The sequence below is a fragment of the Girardinichthys multiradiatus genome, chromosome 1 (assembly GCF_021462225.1).
Source record: "Girardinichthys multiradiatus isolate DD_20200921_A chromosome 1, DD_fGirMul_XY1, whole genome shotgun sequence".
NCBI lineage: Eukaryota > Metazoa > Chordata > Actinopteri > Cyprinodontiformes > Goodeidae > Girardinichthys > Girardinichthys multiradiatus.
Window position 1 is genome coordinate 49816069 of NC_061794.1, and position 18300 is coordinate 49834368.

General features: G+C 46.0%; 1 protein-coding gene across 2 annotated transcripts in view; it reads right to left on the bottom strand.

Annotated features, from left to right (window-relative positions):
* slc6a8 (solute carrier family 6 member 8) overlaps positions 1-18300 on the bottom strand; it is a 68033-nt gene that overhangs the window by 22321 nt on the left and 27412 nt on the right. For both annotated transcript variants that reach the window (XM_047362821.1, XM_047362829.1), the window contains exons 5-8: positions 13582-13716; positions 12824-12927; positions 12420-12544; positions 10695-10807 (exon numbers count right to left, since the gene is read on the bottom strand). In XM_047362821.1, the coding sequence (XP_047218777.1) occupies positions 10695-10807; positions 12420-12544; positions 12824-12927; positions 13582-13716 (477 nt within the window). The remainder of the gene's footprint in view (positions 1-10694; positions 10808-12419; positions 12545-12823; positions 12928-13581; positions 13717-18300) is intronic.

Genomic DNA, 18300 nt, shown 5'->3' on the forward strand with positions numbered 1-18300 from the left:
GAAACAGAAATTTAAGCCTTATTGCCCATACTGTGAAGGAACAGAGCACTATCTCAGTGGCTGTGTAAACTTTAAGAAGCTAGACCTCACAGCTGTAGCTACCTGGCTGAGGGAGAAATCCAAATGCTGGCGCTGTGGCCGTAAACACACTCCTGAGCAGTGCACTCTGAAGAAACTGTGCAGTACCTGTGGAGAACAACATTTATTAGTGCTTCATGACCTGGCTGAAGCTAGGAAGCAGGACCTTAACATCCTTACAGTGAGCACCAGCAGAGTGTTTCTGGACCCTGTCAGTCACTCTGGTCGGGTAATGCTCAAGGTTGTGCCTATCCAATTACACCACCAGGGGAAATCTCTTGACACCTATGCTCTCCTTGATGACGGTTCAGAGAAAACCATCATACTCCCAGCTGCAGTTAAGTTATTAGGCTTGACACAGGAGGACAAATCACTATCTTTGCGCACTATCCGGCAAGATGTTATTCAGATAAAGGGAGGCTATGTCTCGTTCCAGGTGTCCCCGAAAGGCAAACCAAAAATGCGTTACAGAATAACACGTGCCTTTACTGCCCAACAGCTCAGCCTAGCTGAACAGTCATGTCCAGTGGAGCTTTTAAAGGATAAGTATCATCATTTACAGCAAGTGCAGCTTGAGGGATTTATCCGGATACAGCCACTAGTCTTAATTGGTTCCGACAATGTTCACCTTATAACTCCAGTCTGTCCAGTCCTGCGCGGCCCCAGCCATGGGCCAGTTGCTGTTTGCACCAAGCTGGGGTGGACCATCCAAGGTCCAAGCAGTAGTATGCCTACACAGCAGGGGGATGTGCACTGCCTGAATGTATCATGCCTTTCTCCTGCCGATGCCCTTCACCGAGATGTACAGCGTCTGTGGCAACTAGATGCTCCTCTACATCGACCCGGGAAGGAGGTCACATGCTCAAAGGAGGACAAGGAGGCCATAGCCATGTTAGAAGCCAAGACCATCAGAGTAACTGTGGATGGTGTGGGGAGATATGCCACCCCTCTACTGAGGAAGCAGGATTTTCCTCTGATGCATGTCCCTCCTGAAGTAGTCAAGGTCTGCTGCGGTCTACCGAACGTAAGCTGGTTAAGCATCCTGATCTGGCCCTCACATATAACCAGGAAATCAAAAGGTTGGTGGATTCTGGTTATGTGATGAAGCTGACTCCAGAAGAGGTTTACAGCTCTACTGAATCTTGGTATGTGCCACATCACATTGTACATCATAACAACAAAGCTAGGGTGGTTTTTAATTGCTCTTTTGAGTTCCAGGGGGCTGTCCTCAACCACAACCTCCTTCCAGGCCCTCCACTGGGTCCTACACTACTGGGGTTGCTCCTCCGTTTCCGCCAGTATTCCGTGGCGGTGAGTGGAGACATAAAAGCTATGTTTCACCAGATCCGCCTGCTCCCCGAAGACTGTCCATTACTACGATTCCTATGGCGAGATGGTGAAACAGAGAGGCTCCCAGACGTATATGAGTGGAGAGTCCTGCCCTTAGGGACAACATGTAGCCCCTGTTGTGCTACATTTGCCCTTCAGCACCATGTGAAGGAGCACAGAAACACCCACAAAGACATCTATGACTCCGTTCACACCGCCTTCTATGTGGACAACTGCTTGCAATCCCTTTCTAACCCACAAGAGGCCAAGTTACTCATCGACAGGATGAGAGAGCTACTCCTCCAAGGTGGATTTGAAATACGCCAGTGGGCTAACAACCTCTCTGAAGTGGTTGCTCACCTGCCCAGCACAGCCAGATCAGATAGCTGCGAACTCTGGTTAAACTTTAAAAGCCTTGACCCACAAGTGTCAACATTGGGTCTCAGCTGGCATTGCCCAACCGATGTCCTGGGATACAAGCACCGTCCAGTGTCTTACACAACTGTCACACTGCGCAATATCTACAAAGTACTAGCCAGTCAATATGACCCGTTGGGTTATATTTGCCCCTACACCACACGAGCAAAGCTCATTGTGCAGGCCCTGTGGAGCACAAAGAGAGGATGGGATGAGCCCATAGAAGGAAACCTGCTCCAGTTCTGGATCAAATGGGAGGAAGAACTGTCTAACCTCCAGCATATCACCATCCCTCGTTGCTATGTTCCTTCCCACAGCATCAGTGGTGCTACATATGAGACTCGTATTTTCTGCGACGCTTCAGAGAGGTCCTATGGAGCCGAAGGCCTATCTCAGAGCCACAGAGCAGCAGGTGCACATCTCCACCTCCTTCATCATGGCACGCTCAAGAGTGGTGCCCCGCAAACAGGTGTCGATTCCCAGACTGGAGCTGTGTGCTGCGCTGATTGGAGCTCAACTAGCCAAAGTACTCCAAACTGAACTCTCACTACCCATTCACTCTGTTTACTTGTGGACTGATTCCACTACAGTGCTACGGTGGATCTGGTCCAGCTCCTGCAGGTACAAAGTTTTTGTGGGGACTCGGATTTGTGAAATTCAGGAGTTGACCTCTCCAGAACAGTGGGGGTATGTGAACTCTGATGAAAACCCAGCGGATGACATCACACGAGGAAAACCACTGTCAGAGCTCACTATCTCCAGTCGCTGGTCACAGGGTCCACACTTTCTCACACAGACTCCTGACACCTGGCCGAAACCCCCAGCAGAGTTCCCTAACTGTGGTAGTGAAGAACTCAGAAAGACTACCTTCTGTAGCTTCACGTCTGTATCTCAGAGTCTTCCAGATCCCGCACAGAGCACATCTTTAGAGGATTTGATTCTGGCCACTCACCAATCCCTGCATGGGGCAGCTGCCACCTCCTTCACTGCTACTGAGCGTCTGGAAGCAGAGACCCAGCTGATTCGCTCTGCACAGAATGACAGCTTCCCAGAGGAGGTCCAAGCCCTCCAAGTAGGCAACTCTGTACGCCCAAGCAGTCGTCTCAGTGCTCTTTCTCCCGAGTTTGACAATCTCAATGGATTGATCAGAGTGGGAGGCCGACTGCGACAAGTCATGGATGTAGAACCTGACAGCATCCATCCAGTCGTGTTAGCACCTGATCACCCTCTGACTTGCCTCATCATAAAGCATTATGATACTCAGCTGCTTCACCCAGGTGCAGAGAGGGTCTATGCAGAGATACGCCGCACCTACTGGATTCTCAGAGGTCGCCAGGCCATTAAGAAACATCAGTACCAATGCGTGGACTGGCGCACCTCACCTTCCACACCGAAGATGTCTGACCTTCCTTCAGCACGGCTGAGACTGTACAAGCCACCGTTCTGGTCTACAGGAGTGGACTGTTTTGGACCATATATAATTAAAACTGGATGTAGGAGAGAGAAACGCTGGGGGATCATCTACAAATGCTTAACCACTCAATGTGTTCACTTGGACCTTCTCCCTAGTCTTGACACAGACTCTTTCCTGATGTCTTTACATAGGTTTATCGCTCGTCGTGGGAAGCCATACGAGCTGTGGTCTGACCGGGGCACCAATTTCAGGGGCGGTCACAAAGAGATGCAGAGCGCCTTTGAAAACATGGCCCCAGAGCTGCAGCAACAATTGGCAAAGCAGACCATCAACTTTAACTTTAACCCACCGTATGCTCCTCACTTTGGAGGAGCCTGGGAGAGGGAAATCAGATCAGTCAAGTCAGCCCTCCAGGTCAGCCTAAAGGATCAAGTTGTTGCAGAGGAAGTCCTCCTAACAGCCCTTATCAAGGTTGAAGGCATTCTCAACTCTAAACCTCTTGGATATGCCTCCTCTGATGTGGTTGACCCTGATCCCATCACGCCAAACCTTCTCTTAATGGGGCGGCGGGATGCTGGACTGCCACAGGCAGTGTATGGCCCTCGGGATGTCCTGTCCAACAGAAGATGGAAACACAGCCAGGTGATCAGTGACCATTTTTGGAAATGCTTTATTCAGAACTACCTCCCAGGGCTCCAGTTGAGACAGAAATGGAAGAAATCTACTAATAATGCTGCTGTGGGACACATCGTGATGATTGTAGACCCCAATCTTCCCAGAGGACTGTGGCCTGTTGGGACCATCACTAAGGTTTTTCCCAGTACAGATGGTGTAGTTCGAGCTGCGGAGGTGAAGGTTAAGGACAGTACCTACATTCGCCCAGTAACCAGACTGGTTGAGCTTCCTGAAGTGCCTGAAGACCTAAATGGTACCTCTTCCAACTAGCGGAATTCTGAATGAGTGTATTTGCTTCACGAATACAGGGGCGGCTGTTAAAAGTCCGCGCCCTGATTTAACACTACATTACCCATGATGCACCTGATTGTTTTATAGATGCACTTGCTCGTAGCTTAGCGAGTCACTTTCAGTTTCTTCAGTGTGGCTCAGAGACAGAGCAGCATCCATAGTGCAGGAATTGCAGTTCCCTGCCAATCTTTGTTATCCTTGTGTGTTCTTACGATGTAAGTATAGTTTATTTGCCTGAAAGTTATGTTTGGTTCAGTCATTGACCCGAGTGGTGTGTTGCCGTCATGTTTATGTGCCACAGCAGAGCCTGAGACAGCTCTCAACATGCACTCCAAATAGCCATTTAATGTTTAAGTTATGCTTTCAACCAGATATATGTTATGAATGTGAGTGTGATGTAATATTGCTGTTCATTTGACGGTTTCTAGCGATTATCAAGCACACGTACCTTGCATTTAATTGATAATTAATGTGTGGTGTTAGAGTGCCCCCTATGGGATTTTCAGTGGTACTGTAGACCAGTTTCCATGCTGTATTCATGCACAGTTGTAGTTCACGTACATGGTTATTAATATATTATATTATTGTTTTTCTGTTCTAGATAACCACACACACAATACACATGCCTAGTCACAAGTCGCTGCATCTGTATCAGTATCCTTATCATTGCCCATGTACCTGCTGCTACTTCATCCTGAATAAATCTGTCTAACTGTATCCTTGGAGTTGACCTATTCCTTCTGACCGAGGAAGACTCAGTTGAGGAGTAATCTGCAATCAGTGCCTGCTAGCCGCACAGTCTTTTACAGGATTTATGCCTCTGCCTGCTCCCTGTCGGACTATTTGGATTTTGGTTGTCAACCTTGTTTCCTGCATCTGGTTTATGCCTCTGCCTGCCCCTTGCCTGACGCCTCTTGTTCCGATCGTTGACCTTGTTTCTGTCCTTGGATTATTGAGCCAGCCTAGCCCTCGGATTATTCAGCCTGGAGTCACTTCTTACCTGAGCTGTGGAGATCACCGCCTGCTGCCCACTGAGGTTTCCCCTCTGGGTTTCAAGTTCCACTCAAGACAAAAGCAGTGATTCCTGGAAGCTGTGAGGAGTGTTACCTGAGTGACGTTTTCCTGTGGCTGAATAAACCTTTTAAACTTTCAGTACTGTGTCTGGCTGAATCTTGGGTCCGCCTTTTTCTGATTCATAGCAGTACTGGTTGGACCGTACATACCACCTCAAGGCTCCACTTCAGATGCTGAAAAACAACTGGCTGAGCTGATAACAGATGTGGAGAAAAGACGTCCAGACTCTCTCATCATTGTTCTTCGGGATTTAACAGAGCAAACCTCTCCAATGAACTTCCCAAAAACATCCATCACATTGAGTGTCCCACCAGGGATAAAAAAACATTCTGCACTACTGCTACACAACTTTAAAGGATGCATATCATGGTGTCAGCAGGGCTGCTTTGGGACTTTCTGACCACTCTCTGCTCCATCTCATCCCAACCTACAGGCAGAAATTAAAAGCTTCCAAACCTGTGGTTCGGACTGTTAAGACGTGGACTGATGAGTCAGAGCAGATGTTACAGGCCTGCTTTGACTGCACAGATTGGACTGTTTTTGAAACTTCAGCCACTGATTTAAATCAACTTACTGAGGTGGTGACATCATACATCAGTTTCTGTGAGGACATGTGTGTAGACCAAGACCTTCTGCAATACAGTAACAATAAACCTTGGTTCACTTCTCATCTGAGGCAGCTATGCAGAGATAAAAAGAGGCTCATAGCAGTGTGGACCGGGCCCTGTATTAGCAGGCCAGACACAAATTGACCAAGGAGATCAAAGCAGCGAAGAGAAGCTACAGTGAGAAGCTAAAGAAAAGCTCAGATGAAGACGCTTCTGCTGTTTGGAAAGGTTTGAAAAACCTGATTGCCTACAGGAGACCTTCCCCCAATCCTGAGCAGAATCCTCACCTGGCAAATTAGTTGAATGGCTTCTACTGCAGGTATGAAAAGCAGCAGTTCATACCGCAACCCAACTCCTCCACATTCAGACACTAATTCTTGCTGTACACCAACCACCCCGCTACCTTCAGACCCCCTGCCTGCACTTAGGATCTCAGAGGAAGATGTGAACAGGCTCTTTCGGCGCTTAAAAACAAGGAAGGCCTCAGGACCTGATGATGTCTCCCCATCATGCCTGAGAGCCTGCGCCAACCAACTGGCCCCATCTTCACCGAGATCTTCAACAAGTCACTGGAGCTGTGTGAGGTTCCCTCCTGCTTCAAACACTCCATCATCATCCCAGTACTCAAGAAACCCACCATCACAGGACTAAATGACTACAGGCCTGTCGCCCTGATGTCTGTGGTCATGAAATCCTTTGAACGACGGGTGTTGAAGAACCTGAAGGACATCACAAGCCCCCTGAAGGACCCCTGCAGTTGGTGGGCAAACAGGTCAGCAGATGATGCAATCAACTTAGGACTACACTTCATCCTGCAACACCTCGACCACCCAGGAATGTACGCCAGGGTCATCCCAGACATCCTCCACCAGAAGCTCATACAGCTAAAGGTACCAGCCGCCACCTGTCAGTGGATCCCCAGCTTCCTGAAGGACCGGCAGCAGCAGGTGAGGCTGGTGAGCATCTTCTCCCACACAAGAACCATCAGCAGCGGTTGCCCCCCAGGGGTGTGTTCTCTCCCCACTCTTCTTCTCCCTCTACACTAATGACTGGATCTCATTGGACCCGTCTGTGAAACTCCTGAAGGTTGCAGATGGCACCACTGTTATTGGACTGATGACCCCATGACAGAGCCAATTACTTGGCTGTGCAGTTTTTTTGTTTGGTGCACCAAAGCCCCAGCCTTAGTTCTAACGACTTCAGCAGCCTTACTCTCCCAGACATAACCACCATTGTCGAGCCACCTCCAATCTTTCTCCAGGTGGTTTGGCTGGCACTTCCACCACCTCTGAGCACCAGAGCCCACTACTTGTCTCAGGCTACTGCTGTCGTCTGAGCCACAACCATCACCAGGTCAGTCACCACATGTTCCTGATCCTGTGTTGTCTGAGGGGTTTGAGGATGAACTGCCTCGTGTTCCTATTCCAGAACTCCTCCATGGGTTCCAGTCTCCAGGGCTCCTCCATGGGTTCTCCGAGCTTCTCAGCCACCCTCCTTGCAAGGTTATTCATGGGTACTCCGTGCATCTTCATCGACTTCGAGTCTGCCGTCAGCCTCCAAGGTTCCTACGCCTACCCTGGATAACCCCCCAGGTCACCCGCCTGAACTCTGGGTTTTCTTTTGTTTTCCGTTGATTGTACTGACTTGGCTTTCATGAAGCTAATTTCATTACTGCTGTATTTAAGTTTCTGGTTTCTGTTTCTTCTCAGGATTCTACTGTTGCTTGCTCCATGGTTCCTGTATTTCCTCCAGTTTGTAAGTTTTCACTTTGTTCTATAAAATATTTATTCACCATCATGTATCTGCCGATGTCCTGTTGCCACTTTGATCCTCAACAACCTCCAAACATGACATTTAACAGTTCTAGCACGAATAAAACAATACAATCAATTAAAACAGTAACAATAAAGACCAGTTAATAAAGTAATAAAAGCCAACATCTCAACAAGTTAAATGCCAAGGAAAAAAAAGTGTTTTGAGAGATTTAAAAACAGGAAGTGAGTCAGCCTGTCTGCTCTGCAAATGTAGCTCATTCCACAGTTTGGAGGCAGCGACTGAAAACGCTCGGTCACCTCTCAGCCTCCTCTTTGACTTCGGCGGTAACTGATCTAATGACCTGAGAGAGTGTGAGGGAGCATGCAGCTGAATCAGGTCGGACAGATACTGAGGGGTGAGACCATGTTAACATTAAAAAACTTTAAAAGCAACCAAAGAGGAAGCCAATTGATGCAATTGGTGTTCTGTTGTTATCAGTTAAATGGCAGGCAGCAGCATTTGGAACCAGTTAAAGTCAATTATGAACTGGTTCAGCCTGACATAGCGTTGCAGTAATCGAACCTAAAAGAGTTTAAATAAAAGCAGGAATTAAAATCTCAAGATGATGCTGTGAAAGAAATGGGTTGACTTTGGCCCAGATTTTATCAAACGATAAAATGATAAAAAGTTGGACTTGATTACTGGTTTAATCTGTGTATCAAGTTTAAAATCGTTGCCCTGTCTCATACCTAAGTTTGTTGCTGTCTGAGTCAAATATGGTGTTAAAGGACCCGAATAAACATGGACCTTTGAAACATCACTGTGAGTAAACAACAATACATCAGTCTTTTGGATAGTAAAATTGATAGTAAAATGCATGCTTGATTTCTGCAGTGCATCCCAGAAGGCAATTTATTGAGGTCTGCTTTCCTTGTTTCAGTGGCGTATAAATTTTGCTGTCATCAGCATAAACATGATGAGCAATACCATATTTCCGGAGAACTGATTCAAGACGAAGTAAATAAAGAGAAGAGGGCCAAGTATAGAATCCTGAGGTACTCCACACTACAGAAAACAAACACAGAAACCTCTCACCAGTAAAAAAGATTTAAACCACTCTAGAGCAACACTCTGAATGCCCATCCAGGTCTCCAGGTGAGGACCTGATGGTCCACTCTGAGGAAGGCAGCTGTTAGGTCCAACAGCATAAATAACACAGCGACCAGTGTCTGTGGTCAAACTGGTTAAAAACAGCAGAGAAACAGAGATGGACGGGTCATAAGGAGGAGGGCTCTCATGCTCACAGCCTTGTTATTAAAGAAGTTCAGGAATTTCTCACACATTTCAGTCGAGTTCTCCAAACCAGCTGATTGTAGGACATTAAGAACAGAGTATATGGTTTTAAAAATAAAATGAGAATAATTTCAGTTAGTCAATAATATGAGAGAAATGTTTTTGCAGTTTTAAGAGTCATTTCTCAATGTCTGTAGAGACACCTGCAACTTGTCCTTCCAATTCCACGCTAAATGATCTAAAACAGTCTGACAGGTTGAGTTAAAATGAGACAAGAAAGCCTCAACATCTGAGTGAAGGCCCACAGAATCTCTGGGGCAGATTGCAGAACAAAAAGCTGAAGAACTGAGCAGCAGTGGAGGAATTAATAGATCGACAGGGCTGTGCAAGAGCGGGAGGTTTGACTTTATGACCTGTGAATTTTAGAATAAAGGTCTTGCTAGCTAGTGATCTAGCATTCACCAGAGCCATCTGAATGAAAACAGGAGCAGGGGTGTATCCATTCCAAGAGGCCAATCTAGCTGCCGCAGGTTAGGATGATTCACTCCTTGCCCGCAGAGATGGAGAAAGGAGAGGCAACGAGCTGGTTGCCCCTCATTCTGACTGACCACTGGAACCAAGGAAGAGCACATAGGAACCAGAGAGTGCTGTGAAGGGAAATGACGATATGCAGATGCAGAACTACAGAGCTCCTACACCAACAGACTGCTGTATCCTAGGTGCACAGGAGCGTAATCACAGGTCCTTCTTCCCAGCAGCTGTTAGACTTTATAACCATCACGTCTCCAAACAGACTCAATAAATGTTTACCCCCCTGGTGGTATTTGCACAGTTTTTACACTTCTTATAAATAGTCTGATGTTGTTTTTTTATGCACAAATATACAGTACATACAGGTTTTGTATATTTTTTAAATTCCCCTACTCAGCTGCAAGTGTCTGTGAATCAGAGGATGCTCTTTATAATTGGTTTACAGTATTTTTTTCCTATGCTGTAAATTTACCCTGACTGTACAGTCTCTTATTCTTACTTCCTTTGTTTATATTTTTTACCTTTGTGTGAATCTGCACGCTTCCATTTTGCCTTTGGGGCGATGGTGGCAACAGTGGTAGGGGTTTGTCTTGTGACCGGTGGGTTGCCCGCCTTACCTACTGATACTGGTGCCGATTGTATGGCAGCCTCACTTCTGTCAGTCTGCCTCCAGGGCAGCTGTGGCTACAATGTAGCTCACCACTGTCAGTGTGTGGATGTGTAGAGTAAAGCACTTTGGGATCCTCACACTTGAACAAGAGCTATACAAGCGCAAGCCATTTACCATTTCACTTTGTTGAAGGTACACCTGAATTTACCCACCGTGGGACAATAAAAGATATTTCTATTCTATTCTATCTGCCCACATAGTGGGCTTAGTTTATTGTTTTATTTTCTGTATTTATGAGTTAGGATCTTCCTAATATGATTACATCTGAGCAGCATTCAAGTACAGTTCCTCAGTTAGTTTAGGTCATTTATTTAAAAAGAGAGCATGGACCTTAATTAACTTAAGTCAGTCCATCATGTAAATGTGCCAGATTTAGCCAGAAAGGCACATTACCAGATAATCAGATACAGTTCCCGGCCAGATGATTATATAGAACTGGATTGAAACATTAAATCACATGATTGTTAAAAAATACTGAGGAGTTAATCAAACCAAACCAAAAATAATAAAGACTTTGCAGACGTGGTATTTAGATGTAGGATGACATGTTTTTGGTCACCTGACTGTCAAGCCCAAGCAGCAGCAACATGAAGAAGAAGAGCGCTGCCCAGAGCGGAGCCACCGGCATCAGACTAACCGCCTTTGGATACGCAATGAAGGCCAGACCTGGACCTGAAACACAAACAGGAGAGACTCAGACTCATGTAGCTCTGAGTCTTAGCTCATACATGCTGGTTTCATTTACTGCTGAGAAATTAATCAAGGATCATTTCAATATAAACCTGCTGCAAAGATGAAAAAAACTACTTTACAAGATCACAGTTTCTCCTGTAATCTCACAAAGATCTCACAAATCAAATACAGAGCAACATTTATCAGCAGGTTCCTTTTAAATAATCCAACACTGACACTCAGGTTAATACTTTAAATCATCCTTAACAAACTGGATTATCTTTTGTTCTGCTTGTAGCTGGTTTCAAACTTTCACATAGAAGCATCTGCTGACACACAGTGAGTCTGAGTCAGAGCTGATTTTCTTCATGTTACAACAGTGATTCAAAGTGAATCATGCATGACTGAATGAATCAAAAAACTGTTCATCTTTCAGACTGAAATGCAGCCGTGTGAACTGCTCAGATCTGCAGCCATCTGTGGACAATCTAAATATAACCGCCTGCTTGTGACGTCGCCTCATGAGGTGCAGAGTGATTATCACATACAGTTGGCGCAAACACACGCACACACTAGTTCATTCAGGGATTTATCTGAAGCTAATGCTGTGGGCAGAGCACAACAAAAGCTCACATCAAAACATATAGCTGGGTTGGAATTACTGTGCTCCAATAAATCTCTCAACGTTTAGAAAATTCAAAGTTTCCTAAAGACAATAATGGGATTTCTGCTAAGTCATTGATAAACCCACTCCTATTGAGACTTCCACATGTCAGCCATCCTTTCCATCAGAACCACCATTCAAAGATTAACCGGGTCACAAAAAGCTGGACTCTATCTGATCCAGTTTTCATTCTGATTCCTTTTCCAGTTTTTCCATAATCACAGTTTAAGCTTGAGGATTTTTCTCAGATTTTACCACATAATGTTAAGCTTAGAGTGGTTTTGACCTGGTGAAATGTTCAGAACCTTTTGGATTTAACCTCCTATCATGGCCACAGCTTCATCTCCACATGTCCAGGTTCTTCATCCAAATGTATGTATTTCTGTCTCCTTCCAGCCAGTGTGTATGCCACTGTTGTGGTTTTCTGACCAATCAGAGCCCAGAGTGCAGAGAGACATTCCCACACTCTCATTCCCTCCTAGTAGATTTCAACTCTGGATGGTTCTGTAGAAACTAGACCTAGAGGTTCTGTTTAAACTTACTAAACCCTTACAGAAAACACTGCAGACTCATACAGATCTACATGTGACTGTTTAAATGGTAAAATTGTTGTCTGGGTTTCTGTCTCCCTGCTTGGTGAAGAAAGTGCTGCTGTGGACGTTCACTTTCCCAGAAAAAGAGGCAAACACCATGGCAACTAGTGATTACACATTACTTCTTTCTTGTATTAAGGAATATAAGATATATATTCCTTAATACAAAACTTTTTAACCAATTTGAATTATAAACTGAATCTGGCTGCACTGTTTGATAGTTAGGATTAAATGGAATGTAGGAACCTGACTTGAAACTGGATGATTGGATTAAACTGACTTGTGAAGTGCCTTGAGAAGACGTGTTGTGAATTGGCGCTATAGATGTAAACTGAAGCTCTGTGTGAGTTCTTACCTGATTCAGCAACCTGTGAGATGTCAACTCCCTGCTCAGCTGCCATGAAGCCTAGAATGGAAAACACCACAAAACCAGCAAAGAAACTGGTCCCACTGTTGATGAGAGCCAGGACGAATGCGTCTCTGCGGGAAAGGGAAAGGAGGCTATCAGAACACGGGTCTGAGGGAACACTCAGGTTTGGTTACATCAACAAAAGCTGATTTTCAGGATGCAGACACTGCAGGGACTGACTAAAGGTTTCCGTTTTTCTGAATGTGGCTGTTAAAGGGGACAGGTTCTGGAAAAATAGATGTTCTCTCTGTCGAGCAGATATTCTGGAATCTGAGGTCGCTCCAATATAAAAGCTCTGTCTGTAGTGGAGGAATCTCAGGTAAAAATCTGGCTGTGTGAATGTGTCGTACTTGTAGCAGTCGTTGTTAAAGCGGTTGTAACTTCCTAAAGCAGTCAGCGCTCCCAGTCCAATGGCATAGGAAAAGAAGATCTGCGTGCCGGCGTCAATCCATACCTGCAAAGGTCAGAGGTCACAGGTGAGATGTCTGATGTGTTTAATGCTGGATTTTTCATATCTAACATTCCCACATGATCAAAACTCAAACTGAAGCTGTGTGGAGAGTTGGAAGCAAAATTCAGTGGTTTTAAAAAAGCTGATCCGACAGCTGAGTCAGATGATTTCTGCATTCTCACTTCTGTTTCCCATTTCAGAATTATTTAATTCTTTAAATTTGAAAGATTTCCCCCAAAGGTTTGTTCTGTTTAAAAGTAAAAAAAGGTTTCTCCCGCTGCAGTTATGGAAATAATTCAAAGCTAATTATGTGTAAAAGTGACAAGTAAGAATCCTAAATAAGAGACCAAATGAGGACAGTGTCAAAACGTTGTTGGACAGACTAATCCATTAATGAGGAAAATCTTGAATGAAACATCCAGGATAAAAGCAAAAACAGGCGTAAAACAGGTTGGTCACTTTTTATCTTTAACATACAAACTTTATCATCTACCTTTGGTTGGTTTTTAAAACTACCGTCTTTTTATTTCCATAGAAGAGAAAACAATTTCTCTAAAGACTGAAGACTGAAATTAGTTCAGGTCAATTAAATGCAGAGAGACTTGATGTTCCTGACAATCACTATTCAGGACAAAAATGTCCACAGGCTGGACCGACCTGAGCCTCCTCCAGTTTGGACCAGTTTGGTTTGATGTAGTACATGATGCCATCGTATGCTCCCGGCAGAGTGACTCCTCGGACCAGCAGGATGATAAGGACCACGTAGGGAAACGTTGCCGTGAAATAAACAATCTGTAACAAACATGACACCAAACAAGCGTGAACGTTTCCCTGCAGCCGAATCCTGCAGGAAGAAGAAACTAACAGAGCTTCATCTGAGAACCTCTCCTGCAACAGTAAAAATGTATGTTTAGATCCATCCATCCATCCATCCATCCATCCATCCATTCATCCAAATTTAGACTGGATTTAGGAAGAAAAGCCTTCATAAGAGGTCGTGGGACCTGTCTTTTCTCACCTATTTCCTCCAACTCATCTGCAGAGGAACCAAAGCCAGCTGTAAGGAAAGATCTCTGCAAACCGCTACAATGTCCTCTTTACAGAAGACGCTGCTTCAGTCCACCTATTGACCTCTTGTTCCGTTTCGCCCCACATGCTCCCAAACTCAGAGACTCTGAGTATGTCAACTCTCTCAATAAGGGCAAGAACTCATTCCCAACATGAAGGTTGAGCTCCAGATTTTTCCAGCTGAAGTATCTCAGACCTGCAGGCACATATCTTCATCCCAGCTACTCCACCCAAATTTGTCCAGTTCCTGCTGAAATAAGGGCAGTGTGACCATCATCTGCAACAATCTGTGCAGTTCGAAGCCCCCCAGACTTTACAGGTGAGACAAACATTGGGCTGTTTGGACACAATGACAATTCATTTATGTGGAAGGGTCAAGGCAAGGCTTCGAAACCTAAAAGAGCTACTAATCCACAAGCACGATGGTGGTAGCATCTTGATGTGGGGATTTTTTGCTGGTGGTATATGTAATAATCAAGAAGAACTGCAGACTGCAAGCATGGTGGAGGTAGCATTATGTTGCTGTCATGATACGGGTTTGTGGTAGGACCATAGTGCAGAAAAGGTTCCAGGAGCCAGCAGAATGAAGGTAAGTAGAGTTTTAACTATCTTTATTCACTCGACACGATAGGCAACCAGGAGGATGACAGGCTCCAATCAGACCAGTACAGAATTCCAGACATCAGGCTATGGTACAGTTACAGAACAGGACACGACTAAACAACATGGAAGAAAACACAAAGAACCAGCGAGGAACAATGGAAACTAAAGAGCTTAAATACAAACGAGAGGACAGGTGTGTAACAGACTGCAGGAAGACAGGAAATGACACCAATTTCAGGTGAGTCACTATAAAAGAGATTTCTATTAAACAAACCCAGCAGGTCAAACACTCAGAGTCAGGGGTTCCTCTGCTTCAGACGTGGTTTTCATGCAGGAATATTCAGGGACATCAAAGTGTTACATGATTAGATCTGTTGGACACACTATTAATTCTGTATTATTTACTGAAGAAAACGTTGCTGCTCAGCAGCTCTGTGCTGCTGCAGGCGGAGCAGGTGGAGGAACAAGGCCTCAATGCAGCACATCCACTCATCTCAGTCACGTCCCACTGCAGACAAGCTGCCTTCCTCTCAGCTGGCCAATCACTGTCTGCCACCTCACAAGCCCAAATGCCCCCCCACGAGGTCACCATAGCAACCCCGAATCTGTCATGTCACTGCAGCCTGAGTCACACTGAAACGCACACAGAGTGAATCAGAGCTGTCAGGATTTAAAGGAGCAGGCCAGCATTTTTCTGCTCTGGATCTTCAGGATAACTGACCAGAATGTTTCTGCTTACAGGGAAAAATCTAACTGATGCTTTTACACAATGCAACGCTTGGAGCATAGCTTTGGTTTTTCTTTGTTGCAGATCAGGTTTTTTTCATTTCGTTGTACTTGTGACAGTGACAATAAAAGGTATTCTGTTCTGTTCTATTCTATTCTGAGGGAACGGCTGCAGAAAGGTTCTTTTAAGTATAAAGACAAAATTGTTCCTTTTAAAAACTACAAAACCACTCAATTATTTTTTTTTTTTCAAAACCAAAAATACTTAATATAAAAAACCGTTTTATTGTTATCATGTCAATGCTGTCTTTACCGATATATTTCAATTTAAACAAAGCTAAATTATTTAAATGTTAACCCTTGTGATTTTCTTACAGGTTTTTGGTATAAAAAATCAGAATCAGAATCAGAATCAGAAAGCTTTATTGCCAAGTACGTTTTTGGACATACAAGGAATTTGTTTTGGCGTAGTCGGTGCAATACAATACAAATTAAACAGTACAAACATATCTACAATATAATATAAATATATGTGCACAGTTTTAAGTGAGTGAGAGTAAATATAGAGCAGTATAAGATGCAAGAGCAATACAACAGTGCAGGTGATCATTGTGCAAGTAAAGCAGGAGTCCAAGCTGAGCGTTAATGTAACGCATAGAGTTACAGGTTACAGGTGTCCTGTCAGCAAAAAAAAGGGGGGGTGTGGGGGAAAGGGGGAATGTCAGTGTGGTTTCCGGGCTTTGTTAACCAGGCTGGTGGCAGATGGGAAAAAACTGTTCTTGTGGCGTGAGGTTTTGGTCCGGATGGACCGCAGCCTCCTGCCAGAGGGGAGAGTCTCAAAGAGTCTGTGACCGGGGTGGGAGGGATCAGCCAGAATCTTCCCTGCCCGCTTCAGGGTCCTGGAGGTGTACAGTTCCTGGAGCGACAGTAGACTGCAGCCAATCACCTTCTCAGCAGACCGAATGACACGCTGCAGCCTGCCCTTATCCTTGGCTGTAGCAGCGGCGTACCAGATGGTGATGGAGGAGGTGAGGATGGACTCAATGATGGCTGTGTAGAAGTGCACCATCATAGTCTTTGGCAGGTTGAATTTCTTCAGCTGCCGCAGGAAGAACATCCTCTGCTGGGCTTTCTTGATGAGGGAGCTGATGTTTGGCTCCCACTTGAGATCCTGGGAGATGATGGTTCCCAGGAAGCGGAAAGATTCCACAGTGTCAATTGTGGAGTCACAGAGGGTGATGGGGGCAGGTGGGGCTGGGTTCTGCCTGAAGTCCACAACCATCTCCACTGTCTTTAGAGCGTTGAGCTCAAGGTTGTTCTGGCTGCACCAGTCCAACAGATGGTCCACCTCCCATCTGTACGCAGACTCGTCACCATCAGAGATGAGTCCGATCAGGGTGGTGTCGTCCGCAAACTTCAGAAGCTTGACAGACTGGTGACTGGAGGTGCAGCTGTTGGTGTACAGGGAGAAGAGCAGAGGAGAGAGAACACAGCCTTGGGGGGAACCGGTGCTGATGGTCAGGGAGTCAGAGACGTGCTTCCCCAGCCTCACGCGCTGCTTCCTGTCAGACAGGAAGTCAGTGATCCACCTGCAGGTGGAGTCGGGCACACTCAGCTGGGAGAGCTTCTCCTGGAGCAGAACTGGGACGATGGTGTTGAAGGCAGAGCTGAAATCCACAAACAGGATCCTGGCGTAGGTTCCTGTGGAGTCCAGGTGCCGGAGGATGAAGTGAAGGGCTAGGTTGACTGCATCATCTACAGACCTGTTGGCTCTGTAGGCAAACTGCAGGGGGTCAAGGAGGGGGTCGGTGATGTCTTTTAGGTGTGAGAGCACAAGGCGCTCAAAGGACTTCATCACCACAGAGGTCAGGGCGACGGGTCTGAAGTCATTAAGCCCTGTGGTCCTTGGCTTCTTGGGAACAGGGACGATGGTGGAGGACTTGAAGCAGGCTGGCACATGACATGTCTCCAGTGAGGTGTTAAAAATGTCTGTGAAGACTGGAGACAGCTGATCAGCGCAGTGCTTCAGGCTGGCTGGTGAGACAGAATCCGGACCAGCAGCTTTCCGGGGGTTCTGTCTCCTGAAGAGTTTGTTGACGTCCCTCTCCTGGATGGAAAGAGCCGTCCTCGGCGTGGGTAGGGGGCTGGTGGGGGGGAACTTCAGGGTGGGGATTGGAGGTGCCAAGGCCCCTCTTGAGGTTGGGGAGGTGGGGGTGGTGGATTGTGGCTGCAGCTGTTGGGGGGCGTCGTGGGAGATGGTTGCAGGACTGTCCCTTTGTCTTTCAAAGCGGCAGTAGAACTCGTTCAGGTCGTTGGCGAGGCGTCGGTCGTTGATGGAGTGGGGGGCTTTCGGCTTGTAGTTGGTGATTTGCTTGAGCCCTTTCCAGACAGATGCAGAGTCGTTGGCTGAGAACTGGTTTTGGAGCTTCTCAGAGTACAGTCGTTTGGCCTCTTTCACTGCCTTGCCAAACTTGTACTTGGCCTCTCTGTATATGTCTTTGTCCCAACTCCTGAAGGCCTCTTCCTTATCCAGTCTTAACCTTCTGAGTTTAGCTGTGAACCAGGGTTTGTCGTTGTTGTAACTCACCCTGGTGCATGATGGTACACAGCTGTCCTCACAGAAGCTGATGTAGGAAGTCACAGCCTCTGTGTACTCGTCCAGACTGTTGGTAGTAGTCCTGAACACATCCCAGTCTGTACAGCCTAAACACGCCTGGAGATTCTCCACAGCCTCACTGCTCCACTTCCTTGTCGTCCTCACAACAGGTTTGCAGAGCTTAAGTTTCTGCCTGTATGCAGGAATCAGGTGGACCATGATGTGGTCGGATTGGCCTAGTGCAGCACGTGGGACGGCGTGATAAGCGTCTCTGATGGTGGTGTAACAGTGATCCAGAATGTTGTCCTCTCTGGTCGGACATTTAATAAACTGTCTGTATTTGGGGAGTTCGTGGGTGAGATTACCTTTGTTAAAGTCACCAG